General features: G+C 43.1%; 1 protein-coding gene across 1 annotated transcript in view; it reads left to right on the forward strand.

The window, feature by feature from the left end:
- Positions 1-17,473, forward strand: part of DCTN6 (dynactin subunit 6) — a 39,107-nt gene extending 21,634 nt beyond the window's left edge. Inside the window, exons 6-7 of the mRNA XM_069743131.1 lie at positions 5,103-5,245; positions 17,210-17,473. Coding sequence (XP_069599232.1) covers positions 5,103-5,245; positions 17,210-17,308 — 242 coding nt within the window. The 3' untranslated portion in view covers positions 17,309-17,473. The remainder of the gene's footprint in view (positions 1-5,102; positions 5,246-17,209) is intronic.
- The last annotated feature ends 6,682 nt before the right edge of the window (positions 17,474-24,155 follow it).

Genomic DNA, 24,155 nt, shown 5'->3' on the forward strand with positions numbered 1-24,155 from the left:
AAAGCATCACCAAACCAGGGATTCAAGCTTCAGGAGGCTAATTTGCATATTCCAGGTGCCTTCTGGGAGAAGCGAAGTCTCCCTAAGCTAGAAGATCGTTGGGTACAGCCGGGACCAGCTGCTTGGAAAGCATCACCAAACCAGGGATTCAAGCTTCAGGAGGCTAATTTGCATATTCCAGGTGCCTTCTGGGAGAAGCGAAGTCTCCCTAAGCTAGAAGATCGTTGGGTACAGCCGGGACCAGCTGCTTCGAAAGCATCACCAAACCAGGGATTCAAGCTTCAGGAGGCTAATTTGCATATTCCAGGTGCCTTCTGGGAGAAGCGAAGTCTCCCTAAGCTAGAAGATCGTTGGGTACAGCCGGGACCAGCTGCTTCGAAAGCATCACCAAACCAGGGATTCAAGCTTCAGGAGGCTAATTTGCGAATTTTTGCCTGTAGGACATTATTGCAAGAGAGCTTGGCTGAGTAGATTACACAAGAAGGAAAACACACAGCAAGTCAGCAGGATCTAGGAGCAACATGGCAGATGTGACAACCTACATGGTGAGCTGCAGCATGTGCTACATGTTCACAGATCGACCAGAAGAAGAATCCAATTTCACCTGTCAGAAGTGTAGACTAGTGGCCCTTTTAGAAGAAAAGGTGCGGGGTCTGGAAGAAAGAATAGCAACTTTGAAACTCATCAAGAGAATGAAGACTTTCTAGACAGAACAGAAGCATCTCTACTGGTCACAGAAGGTGCAAAAAGTGTCAGAGAACCTCCAAAAGCAGATGAGTGGAAGCATGTGACCAAAAGAAGCAAGAAGACCATGGAGAAATCACCAACCACACAACTGAAGAACCGATATCAAATCTTTGTAGAGGATGAAGATGGCACACCTAAGAATGAAGCAATACCAGCAAGCAAAAAAGAAAAGGGCACACAGCAACAAGTGACAGCAAAAAGTACAGCCAAGAAGCAACGAAGAGTGGTGGTGGTGGGAGACTCACTACTGAGAGGCACCGAAGCAGCCATCTGCAGACCGGACATAACTGCAAGAGAAGTATGCTGCCTTCCAGGTGCGATGATCAAGGATGTGACCGATAGGATCCCAAAGCTCTTCAGCTCCAAGGACGTCCACCCATTTCTTCTGATACATGTTGGCACCAATGACACGGCAAGGAAGGACCTACCGACAATCTGCAAGGACTTTGAAGAGTTGGGGAAGAAAGTAAAGGAACTGGATGCACAGGTAGTTTTTTCTTCTATCCTTCCAGTAGACGGGCATGGCACCAGGAGATGGAACAGGATCCTTGATGCAAACAACTGGCTAAGACGATGGTGCAGACAACAAGGATTTGGATTCCTGGACCACGGTGTGAATTACTGGTATGATGGACTCCTCGCCAGAGACGGACTACACCTCAACAAACCTGGGAAACACACATTCGCCAGAAGACTCGCTACACTCATCAGGAGGGCGTTAAACTAGAAGAAGAGGGGACGGGAAGAAAAACATTAGACTCGAACAAAGACGACCCAGGAAAACATACTCAGAAGGGAGGTAAGAACATTTCTAAAACAATCCACAGTGAGGAGATTGGAACAAAACAAAATCCTCTAAACTGCATGCTCGCAAACGCCAGAAGCCTGACAAACAAGATGGAAGAACTAGAAGCAGAAATATCTACAGGTAACTTTGACATAGTGGGAATAACCGAGACATGGTTAGATGAAAGCTATGACTGGGCAGTTAACTTACAGGGTTACAGTCTGTTAACTTACAGGGTTACAGTCTGTTTAGAAAGGATCGTAAAAATCGGAGAGGAGGAGGGGTTTGTCTCTATGTAAAGTCTTGTCTAAAGTCCACTTTAAGGGAGGATATTAGCGAAGAGAATGAGGATGTTGAGTCCATATGGGTTGAAATTCATGGAGGGAAAAATGGTAACAAAATTCTCATTGGGGTCTGTTACAAACCCCCAAATATAACAGAAAGCATGGAAAGTCTACTTCTAAAGCAGATAGATGAAGCTGCAACCCATAATGAGGTCCTGGTTATGGGGGACTTTAACTACCCGGATATTAACTGGGAAACAGAAACCTGTGAAACCCATAAAGGCAACAGGTTTCTGCTAATAACCAAGAAAAATTATCTTTCACAATTGGTGCAGAATCCAACCAGAGGAGCAGCACTTTTAGACCTAATACTATCTAATAGACCTGACAGAATAACAAATCTGCAGGTGGTTGGGCATTTAGGAAATAGCGACCACAATATTGTGCAGTTTCACCTGTCTTTCACTAGGGGGACTTGTCAGGGAGTCACAAAAACATTGAACTTTAGGAAGGCAAAGTTTGAACAGCTTAGAGATGCCCTTAATCTGGTAGACTGGGACAATATCCTCAGAAATGAGAATACAGATAATAAATGGGAAATGTTTAAGAACATCCTAAATAGGCAGTGTAAGCGGTTTATACCTTGTGGGAATAAAAGGACTAGAAATAGGAAAAACCCAATGTGGCTAAACAAAGAAGTAAGACAGGCAATTAACAGTAAAAAGAAAGCATTTGCACTACTAAAGCAGGATGGCACCATTGAAGCTCTAAAAAACTATAGGGAGAAAAATACTTTATCTAAAAAACTAATTAAAGCTGCCAAAAAGGAAACAGAGAAGCACATTGCTAAGGAGAGTAAAACTAATCCCAAACTGTTCTTCAACTATATCAATAGTAAAAGAATAAAAACTGAAAATGTAGGCCCCTTAAAAAATAGTGAGGAAAGAATGGTTGTAGATGACGAGGAAAAAGCTAACATATTAAACACCTTCTTCTCCACGGTATTCACGGTGGAAAATGAAATGCTAGGTGAAATCCCAAGAAACAATGAAAACCCTATATTAAGGGTCACCAATCTAACCCAAGAAGAGGTGCGGAACCGGCTAAATAAGATTAAAATAGATAAATCTCCGGGTCCGGATGGCATACACCCACGAGTACTAAGAGAACTAAGTAATGTAATAGATAAACCATTATTTCTTATTTTTAGTGACTCTATAGCGACAGGGTCTGTTCCGCAGGACTGGCGCATAGCAAATGTGGTGCCAATATTCAAAAAGGGCTCTAAAAGTGAACCTGGAAATTATAGGCCAGTAAGTCTAACCTCTATTGTTGGTAAAATATTTGAAGGGTTTCTGAGGGATGTTATTCTGGATTATCTCAATGAGAATAACTGTTTATCTCCATATCAGCATGGGTTTATGAGAAATCGCTCCTGTCAAACCAATCTAATCAGTTTTTATGAAGAGGTAAGCTATAGACTGGACCACGGTGAGTCATTGGACGTGATATATCTCGATTTTTCCAAAGCGTTTGATACCGTGCCGCACAAGAGGTTGGTACACAAAATGAGAATGCTTGGTCTGGGGGAAAATGTGTGTAAATGGGTTAGTAACTGGCTTAGTGATAGAAAGCAGAGGGTGGTTATAAATGGTATAGTCTCTAACTGGGTCGCTGTGACCAGTGGGGTACCGCAGGGGTCAGTATTGGGACCTGTTCTCTTCAACATATTCATTAATGATCTGGTAGAAGGTTTACACAGTAAAATATCGATATTTGCAGATGATACAAAACTGTAAAGCAGTTAATACAAGAGAAGATAGTATTCTGCTACAGATGGATCTGGATAAGTTGGAAACTTGGGCTGAAAGGTGGCAGATGAGGTTTAACAATGATAAATGTAAGGTTATACACATGGGAAGAGGGAATCAATATCACCATTACACACTGAACGGGAAACCACTGGGTAAATCTGACAGGGAGAAGGACTTGGGGATCCTAGTTAATGATAAACTTACCTGGAGCAGCCAGTGCCAGGCAGCAGCTGCCAAGGCAAACAGGATCATGGGGTGCATTAAAAGAGGTCTGGATACACATGATGAGAGCATTATACTGCCTCTGTACAAATCCCTAGTTAGACCGCACATGGAGTACTGTGTCCAGTTTTGGGCACCGGTGCTCAGGAAGGATATAATGGAACTAGAGAGAGTACAAAGGAGGGCAACAAAATTAATAAAGGGGATGGGAGAACTACAATACCCAGATAGATTAGCGAAATTAGGATTATTTAGTCTAGAAAAAAGACGACTGAGGGGCGATCTAATAACCATGTATAAGTATATAAGGGGACAATACAAATATCTCGCTGAGGATCTGTTTATACCAAGGAAGGTGACGGGCACAAGGGGGCATTCTTTGCGTCTGGAGGAGAGAAGGTTTTTCCACCAACATAGAAGAGGATTCTTTACTGTTAGGGCAGTGAGAATCTGGAATTGCTTGCCTGAGGAGGTGGTGATGGCGAACTCAGTCGAGGGGTTCAAGAGAGGCCTGGATGTCTTCCTGGAGCAGAACAATATTGTATCATACAATTATTAGGTTCTGTAGAAGGACGTAGATCTGGGTATTTATTATGATGGAATATAGGCTGAACTGGATGGACAAATGTCTTTTTTCGGCCTTACTAACTATGTTACTATGTTACTATGTTGTGGATCTCTGCATTTGGAAACTCACCCGCCATTAGATATTGGTTTAAAGGGGTCGTACTCCGTTTAGAAGTTATCCCCTATCCATAAGATAAGGAATAACTTCCCTGTCGCTGGGGTCCAACCACTGAGATCCCCAGCAATCCTGAGACCTGGGGCTATGAAGACTGAGTGGTGTGGTGGTTGATCATGTAGACTTTCTGTCCAGTCATCCTAATGGGGATACTGAAGACAAGCCAAATGCTGTCCACTATCACCAGTGGTCCCATAAAGAGTGAATGGCGCGATAATACGCATGATCTACCACCACCTTATTTACACAGGGATTTCAGAGCCCCAGTTTTTGGGATGGGTAGGCATCCTAGCAGTGCCCCACATATGTGATGGGAAGAGTCATACTTTTTATTTATTTATTATTATGATTTGAAGTACCTGTAAATTAATTTTCTTATGGTAATTTGTCCTTGTCTCATGTGTAAACCTGTCATTTTATTGGAAAGGTAAAGTAATAATGTATGTAAATGTGATACTTATTGGTGACCTGGTCAGTTTGTAAGCCACCTGCTTCTTCTTTCTTAGCTTATGTAGGAAGAAATGTCATCCTAACCAGTGGCTGCATCATTGGTGCTTGCTGTCAGGTGGACACATGTGAGCTTATTCCTGAGAATACAGTCATATATGGATCTGATTGTCTACGTAGAGTACAGACAGAGCGACCACAGGTTGGTACAGTTATGCTTTCCAATACAATCACCAAAGAATCATATTTTAGTGACTATACAATCTATGGCCAGTTGCTCAGACTTGATGGCGAGTCACTCTATTACGTCAATATAAGGCTTACTTGCAATTCAAATCTTCTCTATTCCGTGTCAGTGGTTTACTTCCATACAATCCACAATAGGATATTTAGGCACGTATGATACCATTCAGTGACTTATTATTTATCCTTTTCCTTTAAAGAAACACTTCCATCAAAGTTTTTATCCTCTGTATATTGCAGTCATCATGTTATATAGCACTGTGGCAATGCAACTCACTTGGGAGCGGGATGAGGTATCACAAGAACAGTTGCTACCTAGGCTGTTCCAATCACAGAACTTTAGTGACAGTCTAGGACACTCATGCTCTATAGCATCCAGTATACCGGCTTAGTCTGGAGACATCACATAGTCTGTGTGAGGAGGTAAGAAGGCCTCTGTGAATCAAACAGGTCTCATTTTACAACTTGAACCACACCCAGTGGTAGGGTATGTGGGCAGCCATACCCACCCATCTCTGCGGCCGCCTGTAAACCTGGACCGGCTGCACTACCAATCAATCCCCTGATGACGCCACTGGTACTGGTGAAGCATGTTGGGGATGCTTAGGGCAGATTTTAATAGCACATGTCAATGAACTGTTTTTTTTTTTTTTTTTGGGGGGGGGGGTCAATGTATGTGGTATAGAGTTAGCGGCCGCACCTTGATCCACATACCTGAATGAAATAACATAAATACATAGGTAGGACTATTAACACTATAAATAGGATGGAAGATTACGCTAACACTAGCACGCTACTGTCCACTAACTGAAACTTACTTGGTGCGAGTTTTAATGTTTTGTTTCCTTTAGTAGTTAATAAGTTATTTTTTAGGTGTTTAGTTAAGGGATTTGTTGCTTTTAGCAAACTGTTAATCATATCTCTAATTTAAGCGCAGTTTGAAAATTTCAGCATTTCTTAACTTTTCGCTAAATTTCCATTTTTCCAGTCTCCCATGACAGCACACCTGAGAAAGGGATCCGCCCAGTCGGGACAGGAAACCTACTGAAATAAAAGGGCGGTACCTCTCCCTCGCTTCAGTTGGGTTTTCTGTCCTGATGGGAACCCTTGTGCTGAAATCACAGCGGTATTTTGATTGAAGATTCCACGTACCCACTCCTGTCCTGGCACTGGAAGCGCAGGCAGGGCGCCTGTATGTCGGCCGTCAGGTGATGGCGGCGCCGTTCGCAGATCCTGCGGGCTCTTGCGGGCGTCGGTCCAGCACAGTCTGGACTCTTGGGGCCATTCTGTGTCTGCCACACCGCTCTCTCCCCCTCTGCTGGCAAATTCCGGGCGCGCGGTTGGCGTTGCGCGCAAGGCACGCGGAAATGGGTGTGCCTGCGTGACGTCAGAGCGGCGCGCCGGATCCAAGATGGCGGCGCCCATGGAATGAACGCCGGAGACATTACAGGCTTCCCGGCGGTATACAGGAGGGGGAGAGGAGCACAACGGATACCGGAAGAGGTGGGGAGCACTGCGGATTACCCTTTATTAAGGGTGGAGTTGCACAGAACGCCGCTCACTTCATACAGCTTTCCAGAGATGGAGGATCATATGGAGCAACAGCAGCCATTGCAGCAGCAGCAGCTAGAGCCCTTATCAGGTGATGCACCGGCTCACCAACGTCCTAAGAAAGATAGCCGCTCGAGTGGAAGGAGCAGCAATCGTCCTAGCCGGACGTCACAGGACTCTTCAACCTCCAGGAGGAACGTTCCCCGTGCTCCTAGTCCGCCTCAGAATCCGGTACCCTTTATGGTCAGCGGGTGGTGAGTGATCTGCGTGAATGTCACCCTGGTGGTAATGGGCTACATTTTCTGTTTACTTGGCAGGCGCCGAGGAAGGCTAGCTCCAAGTCAAAGCATAAGGAATGTGCCCTCTGTAGAGTTCCGTTGGCAGTCCAGTGGCAGAAGAGTCTTTGTGTAGATTGCATCCAAAAGACTATCCAGGAGGAGACCCCTGACTTTGCCTCTAGTCTTAGGGCAATAATCAGAGCAGAAGTAGAAGGCTCTGTAAAAGCAGCCCTTAAGAAAAAGGGTAGTAAAAACCCAGAACCGGTTTCTGTTTCCGAGTTTTCTCAGTCTGATGAGGAATGTCAGGAGGAACCATTATCTCCCTGCTCCTCCTCTTCTGGGTCCTCTGGCTCCTCTTCAGAAAGCGATGTTGGGGGCCATCCGTGCTTTCTAACCGAGAACACGGATAAGCTAGTAAAAGCCGTCAGAGCTTCAATGGGCCTAAAAGATGAAAAAGCGGCCAAATCCCTGCAGGACATTATGTTTGGGGGTTTAGAGGAAAGGAGAAAGCTTACTTTTTCCAGTTAACTCCAAAGTAAAAGCCCTTATAGAGAAGGAATGGAGGAAGCCGGAGAAATCGGGTAATCTACCCTCGGCTTCTAAAAGACGTTACCCCTTTGAGGAGAAAGATTCGGAGGCATGGGATAAGGTTCCAAAAATCGATGGTGCGGTAGCTAGATCATCTAAAAAGTTATCCCTTCCCTTAGAAGACTCTGGCGTGTTAAAGGATCCCTTAGACAAAAAAGCAGATAGGTTCCTAAGACACACCTGGGAAATGACCGCAGGGGGTTTAAAACCGGCGATTGCGGGGACTTGTCACACGCTCCCTTATTGTCTGGCTACAGCGGATAGAGGAGCAATTGAAATCTAAAGCTCCAAGGGAAGAGATTTTAACCAATGTAACTATGGCTAAAGGAGCAGCAGCCTTTATAGCAGATTCTTCGGCAGAATCCGTAAGGCTGGCGGCTAGAGCAGCAAGTTTATCCAACGCGGCTAGACGTGCTCTCTGGTTGAAGGGGTGCCCGGGCGACTTACCTTCAAAGAATAGACTTTGTTCTATACCGTGTGACAGCCATTTCCTCTTTGGTCAAAAACTAGAAGACATTTTCGAGAAAGCAGGGGATAGGAAAAAGGGTTTTCCTCGCTTTCCAGTGGACTTTAGAAGACCTTATTTTCGGAGGGGCAAATTTAGTAGGGGCCGCCCCCCGGGAGATAGGAGGAATTGGGACTCCAGAGACAGAAAAGGTTCTGGATATATGTTTAAAAATCCCTCGACATCAGCAAAAAAGCCCTCCCAATGACGCCAGGCCAGAGATGGGGGGGGGGAAGGCTTTCATCTTTTTTCCCAGCCTGGGTAAACATCTCCCCCAGTCATTGGACTCTGAAGGTTGTCAAGGACAGCCTAAAAATAGATTTTGTTTATCCACCGCGACAGACTTTTGTTTTAACACCCCAAAGAAAAACCCCGGAAGAGCAGCTAGCCTTGAAAGCAGGGGTATTGGAGCTGGTTTCAAAACGAGTTCTGGTAGACATCCCGGGGGAAGAGGAGGGAAAAGGTTTTTATTCCCCTCTTTTTTTTTTTTTATACGAAAACCGGACGGGTCACTAACAACCATTGTCAATTTAAAAAATCTCAATCAGTCGGTAGTAAACTGCTCCTTCAAAATGGAGTCTGTGAATACAGCGATAAAACTCTTGTTCCCAAATTGCTTCATGGCAGCTATAGACTTAAAGGACGCCTACTACCATGTCCCAATCCATCGGGACTACCAAAAATTTCCAAGAGTAGCAGTTTATGTCCAAGGAAGTCTCAGGCACTATCAATATGCTGCCCTCCCATTCGGCCTGTCAATAGCGCCAAGAATATTCACCAAGCTAATGTCAGAGGTCATGTCATTCCTCCACTCTCGGAACGTGGTTATAGTTCCGTATCTAGACGACTTCCTTATAATAGGGAACTCAGCAGCACACTGCCTGGCACAACAAAAAGAAGTCACGGCAACGCTAGAGGTGTTGGGGTGGAAAATAAATCTCACCAAATCAAGGTTGACGCCGGAGCTAGTTCAGTACTTTCTGGGCTTAGTTCTGGACTCCAGGCGTCAGCTTTGTCTCTTACCAGAAAACAAGCTGGTCAAAATTCAAAATCTTGTGGAGTCAGCGATTCAACACCCCGTAATGACATTGAGAAAGGCAATGTCACTGTTGGGTTCTCTGACGTCCTGTATACCCGCAGTAAGATGGGCGCAGTTTCATCTAAGACAGTTACAGTGGGAGGTTCTGTCAGCACAAAAGTGGTTAAAAGGGCATTTAGAGGGGAAGCTACGCCTTTCATTGGATGTAACAGATTCCCTAAAATGGTGGGCAGTAAGAGATCATTTGGCGTCGGGGGCCAGTGGGTAACTCCGATAGAGCAGATCATCACCACAGACGCAAGCGGTACAGGATTGGGGGCTCATTTAGGAACTCTCTCAGTTCAGGGATCTTGGTCTCGACTGGAATCACAGCAGGCGTCAAATTTAAGAGAGTTATGGGCTGTAGAGAGAGCTATAGAACATTTCCTTTCTATCCTTCAGGGTCACCATACCAGAGTCATGTCAGACAATCACGCAGTGGTTGCGTATATCAACCACCAAGGGGGATGAGATCCCCTTCCCTGATGAAGTCAGCGTCTGTCCTCCTACAACTAGCAGAGCTCCACCTACTATCCCTCTCTGCTCTCCACATAAAGGGAGTCGAGAATACGAAAGCGGACTACCTAAGTCGCAAGACACTGAGACAGGGAGAGTGGCCATTGAATCCCCGGGTGTTTCAACAGATAGTGCAGGCTTGGGGCTTACCTGTAATAGATTTATTTTCCTAAACAACAGGAAAGTAGAGAGTTTCTGTTCGTTAGACCCAAGAGAGAAACCTTTCGCGGTGGATGCTCTTCAAATTCAATGGAAATTCAGTCTTGCTTATGTGTTTCCACTGATAGCGATGATTCCGGCAGTGGTAAGAAAGATCAGAATGGAGCAGGCGAGAGTAATTTTAATTGCTCCATTTTGGCCAAAAAGACCTTGGTTTTCCCTCCTATGACAGATGTCAATAACCGATCCATGGATTCTGCCGGAAATTCCGGACCTGCTTACCCAGGGTCCAGTATGCCACTCTCAAGTGAAGGGCTTCCATCTGGCAGCCTGGAATTTGAGAGGGCATTACTGAGTAGGCAGGGGTTTTCACCAGGGCTAGTCTCCACCTTGTTGAAAAGTAGAAAACTAGTCACATCGAGAATATATGGTAGAACATGGAAAAAGTTTCTGGATTTTTCGGGGCAACCTTTGGGGGACAACGCTCCTGTAGGTACCATTTTAGAGTTTTTACAAGCGGGTTTACAACTAGGGTTGGCAACTAATACGCTCAAAGTACAAGTGTCGGCATTAGGAGCCTTGTATAATTGTAATCTGGCCTCCGATAGGTGGGTGTCCCGCTTTATAAAATCTTGTAGTAGGTCTAGACCAGTTGTAATTTAGAGGGTTCCTCCGTGGGATTTGAATCTGGTGTTAGAGGCTCTAACTAGAGGTCCATTTGAACCTTTGCAGGAATCATCGGTAAAAATACTCACTCTTAATAGTGCTTCTGGTAGCGTTGACATCAGCCCGTAGGGTGAGTGACTTGCAAGCCCTATCTATCTCCCCTCCTTACACGCAAATATTTGATGACAGAGTAGTACTCAGACCAGATCCGGCATATCTGCCGAAAGTAGTACTTAAGTTCCATTGAAGTCAAGAAATTGTGTTACCCTCTTTTTGCGATAATCCCAAGAACCCAGGGGAAGAGAAATTTTATACACTGGATGTAAGAAGAGCTATTTTGCAGTATATATATCTTTGACTAGTCAGTGGAGGAAGGATCAGTCCCTATTTGTAGCTTTCCAGGGTTGCAGGAAGGGATATGGGGTATCCAAGGGTACTATTGCTAGGTGGATTAGGGAGGCCATTTCCTTATCCTATGCTTCTCGTGGTGTCCCGATCCCTGAAAGCATCAAGGCTCACTCCACCCGAGCTGTGGCTACTTCCTGGGCAGAAAAAGCAGAGGTATCGATTGATCAAATTTGTAAGGCCGCTACATGGCCCTCACCGTCTACCTTCTTTAGACACTACCGACTAGATCTATCCTCCTCAACTGACCTTACCTTTGGTAGAAGGGTGCTACAAGCGGTGGTCCCTCCCTAAGGTGTTTCTTTCTCCAAAAATCTCTCAGGTGTGCTGTCATGGGAGACGGGAAAACACCAAGGTTACTTACTGGTAGCCGTTTTTTCCGGAGCCCATGACAGCACCTGTATATTCCCTCTCTTCTTTTTCACCCTTTGGTGCGCACTTTTTAGCTGGGTGTTTTTTGTTATTATGATGTGGTGGTAGGTTGCCATGTGTACTAACCAAGGGGGCCTCTCATGCTCTGAAAACCAACTGAAGCGAGTGAGAGGTACCGCCCTTTTATTTCAGTAGGTTTCCTGTCCCAACTGGGCGGATCCCTCTCTCAAGTGTGCTGTCATGGGCTCCGTAAAAAAACGGCTACCAGTAAGTAATCTTGGTGTTTTTTCGCAAATCCTATCTAAGAATTTTTACCACTATCATAAAGTTTAATATGTCACCAAAAAAGTCTAAAAAAAAACCTGTCGTTAAAAAAAAAAAAAAAAAAAAAAAAACCTCATGAACTAGGCCCGGACAAAAACGATGGTACCCCTCAAAATAATGTGACAAAAGGGACATGTTAAATCAAGGTTTGTCCACTAACTAGCATCACAGGTGTCTACAATCTTGGAATCAGTGAGTGGGCCTGTATATAGGGCTACAGATATTCACTGTGCTGTTTGGTGACATGGTGTGTATCACACTCCACATGGACCAGAGGAAGCGAAGGAAAGAGATTAGAAAGAAAATTATAGATAAACATGTTAAAGGTAAAAGTTATGACTATCTCTAAGCAGCTTGATGTTCCTGTGACTACAGTTGCACATATTATTCAGAAATTTAAGATCCATGGGACTGTAGCCAACCTCCCTGGATGTGGCCGCAAGAGGAAAACTAATGACAAATCAAAGAGATGGATAATACGAATGTTAACTAAAGAACCCAGAAAAAATTCTAAACAAATTAAAGGTGAACTTCAAGCTCAAGAAACATCAGTGTCAGATCGCACCATCCGTCGTTGTATGAGCCAAAGTGGACTTCATGGGTGACAACCAAGGAGGACACCATTTTTGAAAAAAATCATAAAAAAGCCAGATTGGAATTTGCCAAACTACATGCTGAGAAGCCACGAAGATTCTGGGAGAATTTCCCATGAACAGATGAGACAAAAATTGAACTTTTTGGCAAGGCACATCAGCTCTATGTTCACGGACGGAAAAATGAAGCAAATCAAGAAAAGTACAATGTCCCTACTGTGAAACATGAAGGAGGCTGTGTTTATTTTCTGGGATTGCTTTGCTGCATTTGGCACAGGGTGTCTAGAATCTGTGCAGGGTACAATGAAATCTCAAGACTATCAAGGGATTCTAGAGCGAAATGTGCTGCCCAGTGTCAGAAAGCTTTGTCTCAGTCGCAGGTAATGGGAAGGTAAGTAGGATGGTTTATTTTTTTATTTTTTTTAATATTTTTTGATGGGGGGGCCTTGCAACCAAGGATAGGGATAAGTAGCCAAGCATACAAGGATAGGGATAAGTAGCCAAGTGTTATGACCTGGTGGTTAGGAGCACCCGGAATGACCTGATAGTTAAACCTCATACAGGACGAGCTCTGGGATGTGGGAGCTCTGCTGACCGCAAGCCCTAATCCTATCACACACACTAGAAATAGCCGTGGAGCGCTCCTGACCAGACCTAGGCGCCTCGTCACAGCCTAAGAACTATCTAGCCCTAGAGATAGAAAATAAAGCCTACCTTGCCTCAGTGAAATTCCCCAAAGGTAAAGGAAGACCCCCACATATATTGACTGTGAGTAAAGATGAAAGTCACAAACGCAGAAATGAAACAGGTTTCAGCAAAGGGAGGCCAGACTTACTAAATAGACAGAGGATAGGAAAGGTAACTTTGCGATCAGCACAAAAACCTACAAAAGACCACGCAGAGTGTGCAAAAAAGACCTCCGCACCGACTCACGGCGCGGAGGGGCCACTCTGCATCCCAGAGCTTCCAGCTAGCAAGACAATATCAAGAAAACCAGCTGGACAAGAAAACAATGAACAAATAATGACTATCAGGAACTTGGCTTCTGCAGGAGAAGGCAGGTCACCAGAGAGACCCAGGAGCGAACTGAACCAATGCAAAAACATTGACAGCTGGCATGGAGTAACGATCTGAGAGGAGATAAATAGAACAGTCAACCAAAGGATAAACCACGTCACCTGTGTAAGGAACCTCAGAAGCAGCAGCCTCACTCACAGCCACCAGAGGGAGCCCATAGACAGAACTCGCCGAAGTACCATTCACGACCACAGGAGGGAGTTCGACAACAGAATTCACAACAGCCAAGCATACAAGGATCGGGATAAGGAGCCATGCAGACCAGGATAAGGATGAGGAGCCATGCATACCAGGATAGGGATGAGGAGCCATGCATACCAGTATGGGGATGAGGAGCCATGCATTCAAGGATGGAGATGAGGAACCATGCATTCCTGTATGGGGATGAGGAGCCATGCATTCAAGGATGGAGATAAGGAGCCATGCATTCCAGGATGGGGATGAGGAGCCATGCATTCAAGGATGGAGATGAGGAGCCATGCATTCCAGGATGGGGATGAGGAGCCATACATTCCAGGATGGGGATGAGGAACCATGCATTCCAGGATGGGGATGAGGAGCCATGCATTCCAGGATGGGGATGAGGAGCCATGCATTCCAGGATGGGGATGAGGGGACAATGCATTCCAGGATGGGGATGAGGGGGCCGTGCATACCAGGATTGGGATGAGGGGGCCGTGCATACCAGGATTGGGATGAGGGGGGCCGTGCATACCAGGATTGGGATGAGGGGGCCGTGCATACCAGGATTGGGATGAGGGGGCCGTGCATACCAGGATAGGGATGAGGGGGCCGTGCATACCAGGATAGGGATGAGGGGGCCGTGCATACCAGGATAGGGATGAGGGGGCCGTGCATACCAGGATAGGGATGAGGGGGCCGTGCATACCAGGATAGGGATGAGGGGGCCGTGCATACCAGGATAGGGATGAGGGGGCCGTGCATACCAGGATAGGGATGAGGGGACAATGCATATCAGTATGGGGATGAGGTGGCTATTCATACCAGCTTGGTGATAAGGAGTCGTACAGACCAGGATATGGATGAGGGGACAATGCATACCCAGCTTATACTCAAGTCAATACATTTTCCCAGTTTTTTTTGTAGTAAAATTAGTTGCCTCGGCTTATACTCAGGTCAGCTTATACTTGAGTATATACAGTATATGTTACATTTATGAATGGTGTCATTTTTTTAACCCATATCTTGGGCCAGTTAGTTCCAGGTGAAATTGACACATTTCACCTCTTGAAGATACAATTTTTAAACCTTCACACTATATTTTGCATATACCGTATATACTTGAGTATAAGTCGACCCGAGTATAAGCTGACCCCCCCCCCCCCCCTAATTTTGCAACAAAAAACTGAAAAAAACTTATTGATTCGAGTATAAACCTAGGGTGGAAATGCAGCAGCTACCGGTAAATGTCAAGAATAAAAATAGATACCAATAAAAGTAAAATTAATTGAGACATCAGTAGGTTGTGTTTTTGAATATCCATATTGAATCAGGAGCCCAATATAATGCTCCATACAGTTTGATGGGCCCGATAAGATGCTCCTTACAAAATACGCCCTATATAATGCTCCATAAAATTTATGATGGGCCCCATAAGATGCTCCATATTAAAATATGCCCCATATAATGCTGCACAAATGTTGATTATGGCCCCACAAGATGCTCCATATAACAATGTGCCACATGTAATGCTCCATACAGTTCATTATGGCCCCATAAGATGTTCCATATACAAATATGCTCCTTACAGTTCTTTATGGCCCCATAAGATGCTCCATATACAAATATGCCCCGTATAATGCTCCATGCAGTTCTTTATGGCCCCATAGATGCCCCATATAATGCTCCATGCAGCTCTTTTTGGCCCCATAGATGCCCCATATAATGCTCCATGCAGTTCTTTATGGCCCCATAGATGCCCCATATAATGCTCCGTGCAGTTCTTTATGGCCCCATAGATGCCCCATATAAGGTTCCATGCAGTTCTTTATGGCTCCATAAATGCTCCATATAATGCTCCATGCAGTTCTTTATGGCCCCATAGATGCCCCATATAATGCTCCATGCAGTTCTTTATGGCCCCATAGATGCCCAATATAAGGTTCAATGCAGTTCTTTATGGCTCCATAAATGCTCCATATAATGCTCCATGCAGTTCTTTATGGCCCCATAGATGCCCCATATAATGCTCCATGCAGTTCTTTATGGCCCCATAGATGCCCAATATAATGCTCCATGCAGTTTTTTATGGCCTCATAGATGCCCCATATAATGCTCCATGCAGTTCTTTATGGCCCTATAGATGCCTCATATAATGCTCCATGCAGCTCTTTATGGCCTCATAGATGCCCCATATAATGCTCCATGCAGTTCTTTATGGCCACATAGATGCCCCATATAATGCTCCATGCAGTTCTTTATGGCCCCATAGATGCCTCATATAATGCTCCATGCAGCTCTTTATGGCCTTATAGATGCCCCATATAATGCTCCATGCAGTTCTTTATGGCCACATAGATGCCCCATATAATGCTCCATGCAGTTCTTTATGGCCCCATAGACGCTCCATATAGCATTGTGCCACATGTAATGCTGCTGCTGCACTAAAAAAAAAAAAAGTGACATACTCACCTGTCGTTGCTGCCCGATGCTCCTCAGCATCCCATCTCTCCGCACTGACTGTTCAGGCAGAGGGCGGCGCGCACACTAATACGTCATCGCGCCCTCTGACCTAAACAGTCACTGCAGAGGACGCGGAAGATGGAGCGTCGGTGCAAAGAGGGAAGGTGAATATTAAATACTCACCTGCTCCCGGCGCTCCTGACACGGTCCATGCATGTCCCACGGTCTCCGGCGCCGGCAGCTTCTTCCCCTGTTCAGCGGCCACTTTTACCGCTCATTACAGTAATGAATATGCGGCTCCTCCCCTACGGGAGTGGAGTCCATATTCATTACTTTAATGAGCGGTACCAGTGACCGCTGAACAGGGGAAGAAGCTGCCGCGCCCGGAGACCGTGGGACATGCAGGGACCGTGTCAGGAATGCCGGGAGCAGGTGACTATTTGACAGTTGTCGCTCCCCCTCACCCGCTGACCATGACTCGAGTATAAGCCAAGAGGGGCGCTTTCAGACCATTTTTGGGGGCTGAAAATCTCGGCTTATACTCGAGTATATACGGTACTTTTAATTTAACTTGAATTTGTAAAACGTTTAGATTTTATTCTTATAGTCCATGCAACTATTACAATTTGTTATTCACCCTGCCCTTCTGTTTATAAATTGGCATTTTTTATGTCTTTATATACTGTATTCAAGTTTAGTTTTTAGATGTGTACCTGATAAAGGAGCCGATTTCAGTTCCAAAATGCATTTTGCCAATACTTGTACCTCAATAAATGATTTAATTATACCTGAAGAGAGGCATTGTTCATTAGACATGCAGAATTAACCGGCTAGGCAGCCGGATTGTATTATCTCCGGTGGTCCAGCTTATCCTGAGAACAGACTATTAATGACAGTCTCTTGAAACCCCTCAAAAACCACAATTATGACCAGTAGGACATGCTATGGTTTTCGGTTACATGTTGCGAATGCAAATTCCTAAATTTCTGTGGTTTACATTGTAGTGTTTGACTGCTGCTTTAAATTATACTATAAAAATGCAATTTGTCCAAGGACCTTCAATATTTAATAGTCCTATTAACCAAAGCACTCTTATATTTATCAGTGTTGCTTTAAGACACATGACTTACAATCTGTAAAATTGATTCTTGTTTTGTTGGAAATACAGCCGCAAACCTTGCAGTTGGACTTTCTGATGAAGATTCTTCCAAATTATCACCACCTGAAGAAGACCACAAAAATCAGCAATGCTCCAATGAAAAACTAGTCATCCATCCTGCCGTTCTCCAGTGGTTCTCTTACCCTATACTGTACATTTACCATTATTTTTCATGCTATTTATTTATAGTCTGGTGTAATCCGTGCCCTGTTGTAATGATAGGACATCACTTTCTCTATTCTGAATAAAATAACTGCTTTACCTGGTAACGTATCACTTGTGTCTGTGTCATATCTGGCTCTAATGCCTTGCTTATACTAAGAGTGGGAGATGCTCCTTGGTCTCTGATGCCACTGCCTACATCACCTCTGCAATCCTGCTCAGATTTATTCTGCTTGGTGTGAGACATGCCATTGGATTCCCAAACAGCAGGCAGAACATAATAGATCGTGATATCATTCCCAGAAGTAGTAATTCTATGGTAGAATAGGTATGTTTGTATGTGTATAAAAGGTTATACCCCAAAAAAACAAAAAAGATGGACAACCGAGCAAGGTAAAAAAAATATATATCAGATTTTTATTAGTACAATATTAATTTCCTCAATCAACATAATTCAATAAGAGACAATGTAAAAGAGGGAGCGACACCATTAGTGCCACGTCCTAACCAGGAATAAATTACAGATAGAAATAAAGGTCAGTATAAGTGCATCAGGCAGCTCAGACCAGGTAAAATACCAGACGGATACTATGTTAAGAACACTGCTTCATAATATAGATTTGTTAGTGATATAATCAGACTCTAATAAATGGTTTCAATACCATGATCTAAAGTAAAAAATGCTACATGATCCAATCATAAGAGACACAGAAAATTCTCAAATAAGTAGCAATAACGATCATTTGCAGCAAAGTGTCAGTGCAAACAGAAATTATATATTGGTAAATACCTATGAGATATATATATATATATATATATATATATATATATATATATATATATATATATATATATATATAATTTTTTTTTTTTTTTCTACTTTTTTTTAAATAAACACAATAATTACTAATAAAGTGCGTAGTGCTACAGTGCAAAAAAGGTGATAGAGGCATATATGTATGCTTTAAAGATCTCTGTCAATATAGGATACACATACATATATAAAAATACTAGTATTACACAGGAATGCCTTACACTAAAGTGCCTGATGCCAAAATGCAAATCATATAATTATACTAAGAGAGCACTATGCCAATATAGAATAAATATAAGCTGCTAAGACACAGTAGAGACTGACCGACCTGTAGGGAACGTGGAAAAGCTGGAACCCCAACGCACGTTTCGCACTATGCTTCTTCGGGGGGCGTGGTGTCGGGTGGCTACAATGTAGGTTTTTATATAAAGAGAATTACCCTGGCATCATAAAGATTTTTATTAGATTTTTAAAGGTAATCTACAGGTTCCTGCTATGGAATCTGAGCGCAGCTTGATTCTAGCAATGTCACTTACTGAACTGCATGGTGTAGTTTTGATAAAATCTCTTGTTTTCTCTACTGTAAGGATGTGTGCCCATGTTGCGTTTTTTATGCGTTTCTGCCACATTTCTGCATAGGCAGCATCAATAGTAAAAAGCTTGTCACACTTGTCAAGCACTATGCATGACAAGTGTGACCGACCTGTCAATCACTTTTCCAAGCGATACTTCAAATCGCTTGGAAAACGCCAGCATTCTGCAAGCTAAAAACGCTTGTGTTTTGTGGGAAAACGCATGTGTTTTACCCGCGGCAGGGAGTTGCGGAAATGCTGTGGACATTTCCGAATAATTTCTGCAATGTGGGCACATAGCCTAAATGTAGCAGTGCTTTTGAATGCTGAGCTGTGTATAGCACCCACACCCCTGATTGGCTGCTTGCTGACAATATATAGTGTACACAGGAAGCTGCCAATCATTGGTGGAGGTGGGGTTTCACAGATTAGCTGGACTGCCTGACACGTGACACCTAGTCATGTAGTGATAATAGCCTGCTGATAAAACACTGTTTTGAAACTACAGCTTACTGCTGAGCAAGTGACACGTCCTTGGAATCAGGCTCTCTGTGCATACATTATGCTGCATTCTGATTAAATGGCAAACCCTGGTAACAGATTCTCTTGTAAATTGGACTAGATTTTTGCATATTCAACATAAGAGTTCCAAAACATTTTGCAAGGACTACCTTTTGTAAAATATATTGTTTGAAATTTAGTACTTACTAAAAATCATTATAATGCAGCCTTTACATGGTGTATGTAGACATTATTGTATGGAAGTTTCACATATATAGTTAATGTAGGTTCAGTGTATATACAGAAAAGTAAAGAACAGACAATGCATGGTTGAGAAACTAAACTGGTGTAACTTTTGAAGTGTTTGCTGAGGGGTTTTGCCGCACCACGTCCTGTCCATGCTCTGCCCACTACCTGGTAGTAGCGTGAGAGCACCTAAATTTGCAAAAAAATTTGCACAACTTTGTGTTGTACAAAAAAACAAATTGTGACTTCAGTGGTTTACACCAGAAATCCTGCTAAGACACTTCAATGAATCTAGGCACTAGTCTTTAAAGGAAGATATATGGAACATATCCTGGAGGCACAGGTAACAAAATCACTACATAGTGGGTGAGCAGTGCAGTTCTGAGGAAGGGGGACAGACTGATGTAAAAAATAAAGTGGCCAATACTTGCTTTGCCCCAATAGTGCCAACCACAGCCGATTCCAATTTTTCTGTTGCCTGAGACAAAATTTGAAATATTGCCTCCCACCACATTGCGATTAACCTGCAGCGAACAACTGTAATTCTGGCTTAGTTTTTTACTTTTGCTTTCATGATATTCATTAATATTTGGTCCCATTGGTGGACTGGAACCTGCAATCATTCAATTGCTTATATTATGTATTAGGCTATGTGCACACGTTCCGGATTTTTCGCATCCATCCAACGCGCTTACATTAAGCATCACATCATTTTTAATGCATTCCGCAATTTTTGTGCACATGTTGCGGATTTTTCCGCAATAAAAACACATCACGGAAAAAAACGCAGCATGTTCGTAAATTTTGCGGATTTCCCGCTATATTATTGCATTGGGAAGATCCAAAATTTGCAAAAAAACGCAACAAAAACATGAGAAAACGCAAAAAATACGCTTGCAGATTTTCTGCGAAAGTTGCCCGGATTTGCTCAGGAAAATTCTGAACACTTTCCTGAATGTGGGCACATAGCCTAACAGTACCAAAGAATTTCAGTATATTGAACAAATCAGGAAGGAATGCAGCAAAAGAACCACCATCAGCACATGAATGCGTCACCAGAACCACCATCTGTACAATGGCACATTTTCTTTTGTATTTTAGGCCAAAAAAAGTTTACATTTTAAAAGTTACAAAAAGGAAAATGGTCCAATGCAAAAGTTTTGGCACCCTGCATGGTTAGTACCTAGTAGCAACCTTTTTTGACCGTACCACAGCTTGTAAACGCTTTTTGTAGCCAGGCAAGATTCTTTCAATTCTTGTTTGACGGATTTTCCTTGGAAAACTCTTCCAGTTCTTTGAGATTCCCGGGTCATCTTGCTTGCACTGCTATTTCGAGGTCTAGCCACAGATTTTCAATGATGTTCATATCAGAAGACTATGCAGGCCATTGTAAAACCTTCAGCTTGCGCCTTTTGAGGTATTCTTTTGTGGATTTTGACGTGTGTTTAGGATCATTCCATTTGTAGAAGCCATTCTCTTTTCAACTTCAGCTTTTTTGCAGATGGTGTTATGTTTGCATCAAGCATTTGTTGAAATTTCATTGAATCCAGTCTTCCCTCTACCTGTGAAATGTTCCCTGTACCATTGACTGTAATACAACCCCAAAGCATGATTGAGCCACTCCTATGCTGAAAGGTTGGCTAGATGTTCTCTTCCTGTAATTCTGCACCCTTTTTTCTCTCCACATATGCCTTTGATCATTGTGGCCAAAGAGTTCTATTTTAACCTAATCGGTCCACAGGAGGTTGTCTCAAATGCATCCGACTTGCATAGATGTTCTTTTGCATACTTCTGACGCTGAATTTTATGGTGAGTATGCAGGAGAGGTTTTCTTCTGATGAGTTTTCCATGAAATTTATATTTGTGCAGGTGTCTCGGAACACTAGAACAATGTACCACAGCTTTACAGTCTGCTAAATATTTCTGAAGGTCTTTTGCAGTCACGCCGGAGTTCTGCTTTGCCTCTCTAGAAATCCTATGAGCAGCTCTAATTGAAATTTTGATTGGTCTTCCAGACCTTATCTAGGCCTTCACTGTTCCTGTTAACAGCTATTTATTTATTTATTTTTTTTCTTTTTTTCTTTTTTAAACGGTTTATTAAATTCACAGTAGTACATGCAGGAAATGATATCCAGCAAATATCATGAATTTAACACTTAACTCAAAAAGAAAAAAAAACCTCCCTCCCGTGTGCAAACTAAACGCTAACATAACGTCAATGACTATGGTATTAGAACCCAATTATGAAGTGTCTCAAGTAAGTACCATGAGATGTCTTCACATTGTTTCCTCAATCTATCAGTGTTGTCTGGTAATGTGGGAATGAACAACGCCCATCTTTCGAAGAGTTTCCCAGTAAATTTTTCTTTGTCAATGTGTCTAGCCAATCCATTTTAACCCCTTCATGACCCAGCCTATTTTGACCTTAAAGACCTTGCCGTTTTTTGCAATTCTGACCAGTGTCCCTTCATGAGGTAATAACTCAGGAACGCTTCAATGGATCCTAGCGGTTCTGAGATTGTTTTTTCGTGACATATTGGGCTTCATGTTAGTGGTAAATTTAGGTCAATAAATTCTGTGTTTATTTGTGATAAAAACGGAAATTTGGCGAAAATTTTGAAAATTTCGCAATTTTCACATTTTGAATTTGTATTCTGTTAAACCAGAGAGTTATGTGACACAAAATAGTTAATAAATAACATTTCCCACACGTCTACTTTACATCAGCACAATTTTGGAAACAAAATTTTTTTTTGCTAGGAAGTTATAAGGGTTAAAATTTGACCAGCGATTTCTCATTTTTACAACGAAATTTACAAAACCATTTTTTTTAGGGACCACCTCACATTTGAAGTCAGTTTGAGGGGTCTATATGGCTGAAAATACCCAAAAGTGACACCATTCTAAAAACTGCACCCCTCAAGGTGCACAAAACCACATTCAAGAAGTTTATTAACCCTTCAGGTGCTTCACAGCAGCAGAAGCAACATGGAAGGAAAAAATGAACATTTAACTTTTTAGTCACAAAAATGATTTTTCAGCAACAATTTTTTTTATTTTCCCAATGGTAAAAGGAGAAACTGAACCACGTAAGTTGTTGTCCAATTTGTCCTGAGTACGCTGATACCTCATATGTGGGGGTAAACCACTGTTTGGGCGCACGGCAGGGCTTGGAAGGGAAGGAGCGCCATTTGACTTTTTGAATGAAAAATTGGCTGCACTCTTTAGCGGACACCATGTCACATTTGGAGAGCCCCCGTGTGCCTAAAAATTGGAGCTCCCCCACAAGTGACCCCATTTTGGAAACTAGACGCCCCAAGGAACTTATCTAGATGCATAGTGAGCCCTTTAAACCCCCAGATTCTTCACAAATTGATCCGTAAAAATGAAAAAGTACTTTTTTTTTCACAAAAAAAGTTTTTTAGCCTCAATTTTTTCATTTTCACATGGACAACAGGATAAAATGGATCCTAAAATTTGTTTGGCAATTTCTCCTGAGTACACCGATACCTCATATGTGGGGGTAAACCACTGTTTGGGCACACGGCAGGGCTCGGAAGGGAAGGCGCGCCTTTTAACTTTTTGAATGGAAAATTAGCTCCAATTGTTAGCGGACACCATGTCGCATTTGGAGAGCCCCTGTGTGCCTATGCAATGGAGCTCCCCCAGAAGTGACCCCATTTTGGAAACTAGACCCCCTAGATGCATACTGAGCACTTTAAACCCCCAGGTGCTTCACAGAAGTTTATAATGCAGAGCCATGAAAATAAAAAATAATTTTTCTTTTCTCAAAAATGATTTTTTAGCCTGGAATTTCCTATTTTGCCAATGGTAATAGGAGAAATTGGACCACAAATGTTGTTGTCCAGTTTGTCCTGAGTATGCAGATACCCCATATGTGGGGGTAAACCACTGTTTGGGCGCACGGCAGGGCTCAGAAGGGAAGGCACGCCATTTGGCTTTTTAAATGGAAAATTATCTCCAATCATTAGCGGACACCATGTCGCGTTTGGAGAGCCCCTGTGTGCCTAAACATTGGAGATCCCCCACAAATTACCCCATTTTGGAAACTAGACCCCCAAAGGAACTAATCTAGATGTGTAGTGAGCACTTTGAACCCTCAAGTGCTTCACAGAAGTTTATAACGCAGAGCCATGAAAATAAAATAAAAAAATTATTTTCTCAAAAATGAATTTTAGCCCGCAATTTTTTATTTTCCCAAGGGTAACAGGAGAAATTTGACCCCAAAAGTTGTTGTCCAGTTTCTCCTGAGTACGCTGATACCCCATATGTGGGGGTAAACCACTGTTTAGGCACATGCTGGGGCTCGGAAGTGAAGTAGTGACGTTTTGAAATGCAGACTTTGATGGAATGCTCTGTGGGCGTCACGTTGCGTTTGCAGAGCCCCTGATGTGGCTAAACAGTAGAAACCCCCCACAAGTGTCCCCATTTTGGAAACTAGACCCCGAAAGGAACTTATCTAGATGTGAGGTGAGCACTTTGAACCCCCAAGTGCTTCACAGAAGTTCATAACACAGAGTAGTGAAAATAATAAATACGTTTTCTTTCCTCAAAAATAATTTTTAGCCCAGAATTTTTTATTTTCCCAAGCTTTACAGGAGAAATTGGACCACAAAAGTTGTTGTCCAGTTTCTCCTGA

This window comes from Ranitomeya imitator, chromosome 1 (assembly GCF_032444005.1).
Source record: "Ranitomeya imitator isolate aRanImi1 chromosome 1, aRanImi1.pri, whole genome shotgun sequence".
NCBI classification, from domain to species: Eukaryota; Metazoa; Chordata; class Amphibia; order Anura; family Dendrobatidae; genus Ranitomeya; species Ranitomeya imitator.